General features: G+C 50.7%; 1 protein-coding gene across 1 annotated transcript in view; it reads right to left on the bottom strand.

Moving 5' to 3' along the window:
• Positions 1 to 8,685, bottom strand: part of ADAP2 (ArfGAP with dual PH domains 2) — a gene marked incomplete at its 5' end in the record, with an annotated part of 34,521 nt that extends 25,836 nt beyond the window's left edge. Inside the window, 5 exons of the mRNA XM_006154362.3 lie at positions 3,536 to 3,648; positions 4,573 to 4,652; positions 6,304 to 6,395; positions 7,721 to 7,851; positions 8,640 to 8,685. Of these exons, the coding sequence (XP_006154424.2) occupies positions 3,536 to 3,648; positions 4,573 to 4,652; positions 6,304 to 6,395; positions 7,721 to 7,851; positions 8,640 to 8,685 (462 nt within the window). The remainder of the gene's footprint in view (positions 1 to 3,535; positions 3,649 to 4,572; positions 4,653 to 6,303; positions 6,396 to 7,720; positions 7,852 to 8,639) is intronic.
• Between the last annotated feature and the right edge of the window lie 2 nt (positions 8,686 to 8,687).

Genomic DNA, 8,687 nt, shown 5'->3' with positions numbered 1-8,687 from the left:
CTGCAATCCCCTCTCCTCCATTCTCCTCTCGGGATCTTGGGCACGCACGCACACGCGCCCGGCGTGAGTTTTAAGCCACCGGGTCCGGGACGCGAACCGCGGTCGACTACGTGGGAGTCCAGCGACATAGCCATTACGCTAACTGCTGGTTCCCTACAATTTTTTTTTTTTTTGAGAAATTTTTGCTTTAGGATGTATGTGCTCACCAGAGAGACAGGGACAGACAAAGAGACAGAAAGTGAGAACTCACCCCCCCAGGGGGGATGGCCATGCCACAATCCCTTCTCTTTCATGCTCCTCTCAGGATTTTGGGCACGTGCACACACATGCCTGGCATGAGTTTCAAGCCACTGGTCCGAGACTCAAACTGCATGTGGCTATGTGGGAATCCAGTGCCTTAGCCACTACACCATCTTCTGGCCCATAATTTGATTTTCTTAATTGCCAGCATGTGCATATACTCACCAGAGAGAGAGACAGAGAGTGAGAAAGCATCCCCCAGTGAGATATGGTCGTATCACAATTCCTTCTCCTCCATTTCTCTATCCTGTCGGAATTTTGGGTATGCACGTACATATCCCCAGCGTGAATTTCAAATCACCAGGTAGGATTCCAACTGTGATTGGCTTTGTAAGATATACTTCCTCTAACTAGTGGGCCAAGGGTCCAGGTGTACGGTTTAATTTTTTAGGGGGGTGTAGAGATTTTCGCTATAGGGCGTGTGCACTCACCAGACAGAGAGAGACAGAGAGACAGAAAGCGAGAAATCACCCCCCAGGGGAGATGGTCACGCTGCAATCCCCTCTCCTCCATTCTCCTCTCGGGATCTTGGGTATGCACGCACACACGCCCGGCGTGAGTTTTAAGCCACCAGGTCCAGGACGCGAACCATGGTCGACTACGTGGGAGTCCAGCAACATAGCCATTACACTAACTGCTGGTTCCCTACAGTTTAATTTTTGATAAAGTTATGTACTTAGGGACCTGCAGGTGGCATAGTGGTTAAGGCGCTGGACACACCAACACGGCTGACCACAGTTTGAGTCCTGGACCTGTTGACTTGCTTTCTCACTTTCTCGCTCGCTCTCTGTATCTCTCTATGGTCAAATTAAAATAAATGAATGAATAAATAAAATTAAATAAAATAATTTTTAAAATAAAGTTATGTAGTCATGTAACCACCAAAATATCAAGATAAAACATTATCACTGTCCCCCTCCAAAGAGTTCCTTCATGCTTCTCTGCAGTCAATCCCTACCCACACGAGTCCAGGTGACCAGTTATCTGTCTTCTATTGGCATAGGGTAGTTTGCCCTACTTCTAGGGTTTCATGGAAATAGAATTATACAGTAGTCTTGTATAAGGCTTCTTTTGTTCAGACTAATGCTTTTTTTTTTTTTTGAGAGGTTTTTGCTATGGGTGCGTGCGCTCGCCAGACAGACAGAGAGAGACAGAGAGACAGAAAGTGAGAAATCACCCCCCAGGGGGGATGGTCACGCCGCAATCCCTTCTCCTCCATTCTCCTCTCGGGATCTTGGGCACGCACGCACACGCGCCCGGCGTGAGTTTTAAGCCACCAGGTCCAGGACGTGAACCGCGGTCGACTACGTGGGAGTCCAGCGACATAGCCATTACGCTAACTGCTGGTTCCCCAGACTAATGTTTTTGAGATTCACCCATGTGTTTGCATTTATCAATAATTTATCCCTTTTTATTGCTGAGTATTATTCTATTCTAGGGATATATTGAAAGAAATTAAAGAATTAATTATTTAATTATGTTTGTATTATTTTTATTTTTAACTTGACCAGAGAGAGAGAGAGAGGGAAAGCGAGAAAGCAAGTTGCCAGCTCCAGGATGCGGACCAACGGTCAGTCGTGTGGCAGTCCAGTACCTTAACCACCACGCCACCTGCCAGCCCCAGGATGTACTGAAATCTGTTCATTCAGTTGTAGATGGATATTTGGGGTTTCAGGTTTTGACAATTACAAATAAAGCTTCTGTGAACATTCATGTACAAAACTTTGCATGGAGGGAACCAGCAGTTAGCGTAATGGCTATGTCGCTGGACTCCCACGTAGTCGACCGCGGTTTGTGTCCCGGACCCGGTGGCTTAAAACTCACGCCGGGCGCGTGTGCGTGCATGCCCAAGATCCCGAGAGGAGAATGGAGGAGAGGGGATTGCGGCGTGACCATCCCCCCTGGGGGGTGATTTCTCGCTTTCTGTCTCTATGTCTCTCTCTGTCTGTCTAGCGAGCGCACGCGCCCTACAGTGAAAATCTCTCAAAAAAAACAAAAAAAATTAGAAAAAAAAAAAAACTTTGCATGGACATATGTTTTTATTCTTCCTCAGTGGATCTAGAAGTGGAATGACTGAGTTATACGGTTGTGCATTTAACTTTATTAGAAAAGTACCAAATTGGACTGGCTCCAGATTCCACATGGCCAAACATAGTTCAAATCCCAGGCCCCATAGCTTGAAAAACATGCTAGGCACATGTGCCCAAGTGCCCAGGACCTGATGGGATGGAGGGACAGAGGAAAGTGGATTGTAGCATAGACAGGCCTCACTGGGCGAGCTTTCTCTCTCTCTCTTCTTTCTTTCTCTGTCTTCTGGCACATGCACCCTTTGACAAAAGCAAACAAACAACTGCCAAATTGTTTTACAAAGGAGTTGTCATTGTACAATCCTGCCAGCAATGCAGAGTTCTAGTTGCTCCACATTCTCACCAACGCTTGGTGTTGGCCGTTTTAACTTGAACCATTCAGGTGGGTACACGGCGTGTGGCATTACAGTATCAGTTTGTACGCCCTGGCCGCCAGAAAGCTTGAGCTTCTTTGCTATTTGTCGGGTATTTTGGTTTCCGTTTTTTATGACTGCTGGTCTATTTCCTTTGCTGATTTTTCTATTGGATTGCCTTTTCTTTTTGATTTGTAACTTAAAAAAAAAAGTGTTCTGGGTATTAATATTTTGTTATGGGGACCAGCAGTTGGAGTAATGGCTATGTCACTGGACTCCCATGTAGTCGGCTGTGATTTGAGTCCACACCCGGTGACTTAAACTCATGCCGGGCGCATGTGCATGCGTGCCCAAGATCCCGAGAGGAGAATAGAGGAGGAGGGATTGCGGCGTGGCCATCCCCCCTGGGGGGTGATTTCTTACTTTCTGTCTCTCTGCCTCTCTCTGTCTTTCAGGCGGGTGCATGCGCCCTATATAGCAAAAACCTCTCAAAAAAAATTTTTTTGGTTATGTTCAGATATCTTCTGAGGTTCATTTTCTTTTTTTTCTTTTTTTCTTTTTTTCCCTGAGGTTCACTTTCTTTATACTTTGCTTTTCTCTATTTTCCCATGGAAAAATGTGTTATCTTTATAACTTATAATTTCTATTTGGGGAAGGAACAAAAAGAATACAGGGAACGCGTTCTATTTTTGGATGGTTTTAGACTGAACAGGCACCATCGATTAAAATGGAGACTTCGGTGGGGCGAGAGCCCAGTGCTCAGGGAGGGCACCACCCGCTGGTCTGGCCTCTTACCTCTTCCTTAGTGTAGTACTTCAGGAGGCCTTCTCTGGCCAGAAGGACAAACCTCCTTCTCAGGAACTGGGCGTTATCCCTTCCCCGCTTCCACAGGAACCCTTCTCGGTTACCTTTACCGAGGACAAGAAAATGAACATTTAGGATCATAGGACACACTGGCAGCTCACAAACCTCGTGGGGGTCTCAGGAGCGGACTGTCTTCTCCCTGCTGCTCAGATACCTCCAGTCTAACTTGCCCGTTTCAGCTGCAGAACATAAGCATCCTGTCTGGGGCCGCGATGTCTCACTGTCTCAGTCAGACCTCGTCTACTGTGCAAAACCTTTCCTCCTTGGCTCTCTGTGGGGTCCGGTGCCTCATAAGAAGACCTAAGAAGCCTTTAAGAAGGCTAAGACCTGAGATACTAGACTGATTCTGAAAGAGACCTGATGATACACGGTCCTGCCCACCTTCACCCTGGCATCAGCCTCTGACACTTTAGGAATATGCATGGCCTCTAGGCACCTGCTAGAGGAGAACAGTACGTGATGCCAGTAGCTAGCAGAGCTGGGCACCAGCTGCCTCTGGTCCTCCTACAGTGGTTTTGTACCTTCGTTCACTGAGTCAGTCTCGGCTTGGATTCAGGGCAGTGGCCCAGGGCCACGGAGGAGGCTGTGTCTTGCACGGTGGCAGAAAGGGAAGCTGAAATTCAGCCCACACTTCTTATGACACCTTGCACACACCCAGAGCTGCGTTGGCCAGGAGCAGGGGTGCATTTTTCTTATGGGTCTGCCCCATGGAGGAGCTGTCCTGCACTTAATACTAAGATGCGAGTGTATAGGCTTGTGGGCCTGCAAGCACCTGAGACCAATGTGCTTCTCGGCTGCTCAGACCACAGAACCCCTCGGGCTTATGTGCTGCTGTTTCAGAGGCAGAGGAACCCACATCTTGACCTCTGTGGCCAGAGCAAGGGCAGCAGGCATCTCTTGCTCTTAACATTCAGGCTCTTTATAGAGCTCAGCATACAGATCTGAAAAGAGGATAAAAATAACTTTACCTGGGAGTGAGATGGTTTTCCTATCAGCCATAAATTCCTGTCTTTCATACTTAGCACGAATCCATTGTTCTTTTAAGACCCTAAAAAGGGAGAACGTTTGGTCAGTTGTGTCTGATATTCTTCACACCGTGACTTTTCAAGACCCTGTGGGCTAGCCAGGTCTCTTAGCCTCGGTGCTACTTGCTGTTAAGTAATGCTTCGCTGTGGCTGTCCCTTGCGTTGGAGAATGCTTAGCAGAATCTCTGACCTCTACCCACATGCTGCCAATGGTACCCCCTCCCCAGCTGTGACATTCAAAAATGTCTCCAGACATTGCCAAATGTCTCCTGAAGGAAAATATTTCCCCCTACAGAACTATCCAAGGCAGAAAACTAGTGTGTCAGGTAGAATGTGAGAGGTTTTCCATAAGTTATCTCATTTTGTCTCTACAACCATCTACAGGCATCGTGGTCTGCATTTCAGAGATGAGGATACTGAGAACCAGAGGTCTGGTAGCTTGTCCTCACAGCTAGGCCGTTGGAGAGGTCTTGAGTAGAAAGCTAGGCCTCACCGGCCGCTCCACGTGCATCAGCAGCCCTGGGGTGGTGTAAGTCCTGAGACGTTGCAGGACCACAGGTACAACTGTGTAGGCTGTGCATTGCTCAAACGCACCCTGCTAAGGTTAGAGGGCTGAAGGGCAGCTTGCTTTCTGCCTGCCGGCCATGCCCCCGGGAGTGTGTGTGTCTAAACAAGTGCTGTCTAGCAACGCTGGTGCTCAGGCTGAGTCCCTGGAGTCTCAGGCTCGGGCAGTTAGTGCTGCAGAGGTCTGAGGTCCCTAGGGACCAGTCTAACACTGACCTCTTGCGTCCAGAGGACATGAACCTTCCTGCTGTTTCAGAACCCCCTTGGTACCTGGGATTCTCCCAAGGCAGTCACCTAGGTCTGGGTTCAGACGGGCTAGACTCAGTTCTGCCTCTATAAACCTCAGGTGTCTCATCTATGTCAACGGGGTAAGAGCAGTGCTTATCTCATAGGGCACTGGGAGAATTAAACAAATGAATGTACATGAACATTTGGCACGGGGCCCGGTACCTAGGTAAAGCTCAGTAAATATTAGTAACTACTGTTTTTCTCACGGTTACTCTTTAGGAATCTGCAGCTCACGCAAGTTGTGTGGAGCCAACCTTGGCCTAGGTGGGGCAGCTCTAGACAGAACAGTCAATAGAGAGTAGCTGAAACACATTCTACCAGCGACCAGCTTTTCTCCCTGTAGAACAGAAGAATGTCAGAGGGGGGCCGGCAGGAGGTGTGGTGGCTAAGGGTGCTGGATGCCCGTGTGGCCGACTGTGGTTCAAGTCCTGGACCTGGCAGCTCACTTTCTCACTTTCTCTCTCTCTGTCCCTTTCTGGTCAAATTAAAATAAATAAATAAATGAAGTTAAATAAAACAATTCTTTAAAAGAGAAGAAGAAGAAGAATGTCAGAGGCAGAGGGATGAACATAGAGAAAAATCCCCATTTTCCAGCTGTGGAGACTGAGGCCCAGAGAGAGGAAATGATGAACCCAAGCAATAGAGGCAGAAGGAGGCTTACACCCGGTCTCCTGTGAGCCCCCCATGATGGCACCAAGTGCTTTTCTGGATCTACCTGCTGACCATGGAGACCACCCTAGACAAAGGCTCTGTGGGTAGGTAGGGGTGGGGGAGGTGAGATCAGGAAGACCCCTCACCCAGCCCCTAAGGCATCTCACTCACAGGCAGTCATCAGCCTGGGGAACATAGTAGAAAGCGGGAACTCTGGCTTCGAATTTGGCCTTCACACGGAGGTTCCCGTTGTGGGTCATAAACTGTAAGACAACAGCAACTCAGGGTAATATTAGAACTTGAAAAAACATGAAATGAAACCACAGTCTACCCAGAAGGCCACTGGTCTCACTGGCGCCTAGGCTGGATCAAAAGAAACTGCTCCTAAGAAGATGTCCCACCAGGCTTGGCAGGCCACCCAGCTGGGAGTCCCAGCCTGATTGACGAGCGGCAATAACTTTCCAGACCTCACGTTAGCTCACTGGATCCTCTCAACCTTGTTTTCTTTTCTTTCTTCCTCTCTTTCTTTTTTTTTCTTTTAAGTTTTGCTATGGGCATGTGTGCTTGTCAGAGAGAGGCACACAGAAAGAGGCAGAGTAAGACAGCACCCCCGAGGGGGAATAGCCACGCTGCAATCCCTTCTCCTCCATTCTCCTCTCAGGATTTTGGGCTGTGTTGCAGGATATGCACCAACTTTGTATCCAACAGAGCAGGGTTCAAATCCTGACTGCCATTTTTTTGCCAAGTGAGCCTTAGGATCTCAAAATGAAGAGAATAGGGGAGTTAAGGAGCACAGATTTAAAATCTTCAGGTTTATGCATTGGTTTATGAGTTTCTGCCTTTCACCTGCCCTGGACTGTAAGCTCCCGGACAGAGAACTCATCTCGTTCAGGGTTCCCTCCTAGTGCCCAGCACACTGCAGCAGGCTCACGGTAGCTATGTATTGAATGAATAAATAAAGCATCTGGTGCAGTGATGTCTAATACCATTCCTGGCCCAGGGTGGACACTCGGTAAATGTGGACCTGTTTCTCCCACAGTCCTCGAAATCCTCAGCCAACCAGCAGAGTTTAGTCCTGCCTGCTCTCTGAGGTACTACCTTCCAGACTGAGGGTGCCCCCCACCTCCAGACATCACTGAAGCAAAGTTGTCCCCTTCTTGGCTTAGGGGCAGGGAAGGAGGGTCATAGACATGAATGGTATCTCCATTGCCCCAGACCAGGACTTCATTCATGATAACAGCCACTGTTAATTGACCACCTACTTTCTGCCCGTGGGGCGCCTACATTTAACCCATGCACCAGCCTTGTGAAAGAAGGATGCTTTCCTCTAATACACACTTGGGAACGGAGGGTCCAAGCTAGGATTAAAGTAGCTCAGGGCCTCACGCTTGGACATAAGCAAGTGATGGAGTCAGGATTTGAACCCCAGGCCTCTGCCTAAGCCATCACCATAATAGACTGTATTTCCTCCCACTAGACCTTGCCCCTCTCTGAGCCTCCGTTTCCCGCTCTGAGAACCGCAGCGTCCAGCCCACAGCCTCCACGCGCCTCTGCGGCTCCAAGGCTCTCCACTCGCACGCCCTGCTACCTCCACAATACTGTCCTCCCAGAAGTCCAGCCTCACGGATTTCACTTTGCTGATGTCTGGGAAGTTGCGGTGGACACCGGAGCAGTTGAGACAGATGAAGACCCCCAGCTTGTAAGAGGCCCAGTCGGGATCTGTGGGGAGAGGGAGGAGCAGAGCTGAGCAGAGGCATAGCGAGGAAAGCCGGGGAGGGCTGGGGCGCCAGGAAAGGCAGGCCCTGGCAGGGAGGCCTCTGTCCACTTTTCATCCCCTCACCTTGAGCGAGCTAATTTACCAGCATGGAACCTTCTGGTCAGCCCACTGGCCTGTGGGGCAGAGGTGACCAGGAGGTGGAGGGTGAGGGTCTTGAGTGGGTCCAGGGAGTGGAGGTGAGAGGCTGCCGAGGGGGGCGAGCCGTGGAACCGATAGGGCACAGGGGGAGGTGAGGGAAGGGCACGGGGGGAGGGACGGGCACGGAGGTGCCTGGCTGGTGCAGAGGTCAGAGTCAGGGCCCCTTGGGTGCGCCTGGGCCAAGCGCTGTGTAGTGGGGAGCCGAGGAGGTTCGGGGTGGGGGGTATCCGTGGACCGCAAGGAGCCCAGGCCGGTCTGGGTCTCTGGGTGTGGGCGATGTCTGTGTCCGAGGGCGCGGGAGGTGGCTGGTGGACAGGGAAGACACCGGGAGCCCAGCAGGGGCAGCGGGTGTCTGTCGGGAAAGCGAGCAGGACTGTCAGGGCGCCCGGCTACGGGATCTAGTGTTGGGGTTCAACGATATGCAAGTGTCTGGCCCCGAGTGGAGAGGCAGGGGCCAGGGTTTGGGTGGAGTAAGGGTCACGTTAGTATCCAGGGTGGGTCGGGGCGAGACCTTGTGAGGTCAGAGGGAGGAAGCTGGGGGCTAGGGTCCTGAGCTGCTCGCCGCCCCTGCCCCTGGCGCTGGCGTCCTTACCCGCCGCCCCGCAGTCGGCGCAGCGCGCGCTGCCGGTGCCCGCCGCCC

The sequence above is a fragment of the Tupaia chinensis genome, unplaced genomic scaffold (genome assembly GCF_000334495.1).
Source record: "Tupaia chinensis unplaced genomic scaffold, TupChi_1.0 Scaffold000407_1, whole genome shotgun sequence".
Lineage (NCBI taxonomy): Eukaryota > Metazoa > Chordata > Mammalia > Scandentia > Tupaiidae > Tupaia > Tupaia belangeri.
The sequence above is the reverse complement of the archived record's forward strand: the minus strand, read 5'-3'. Positions and strand labels throughout refer to the sequence as shown.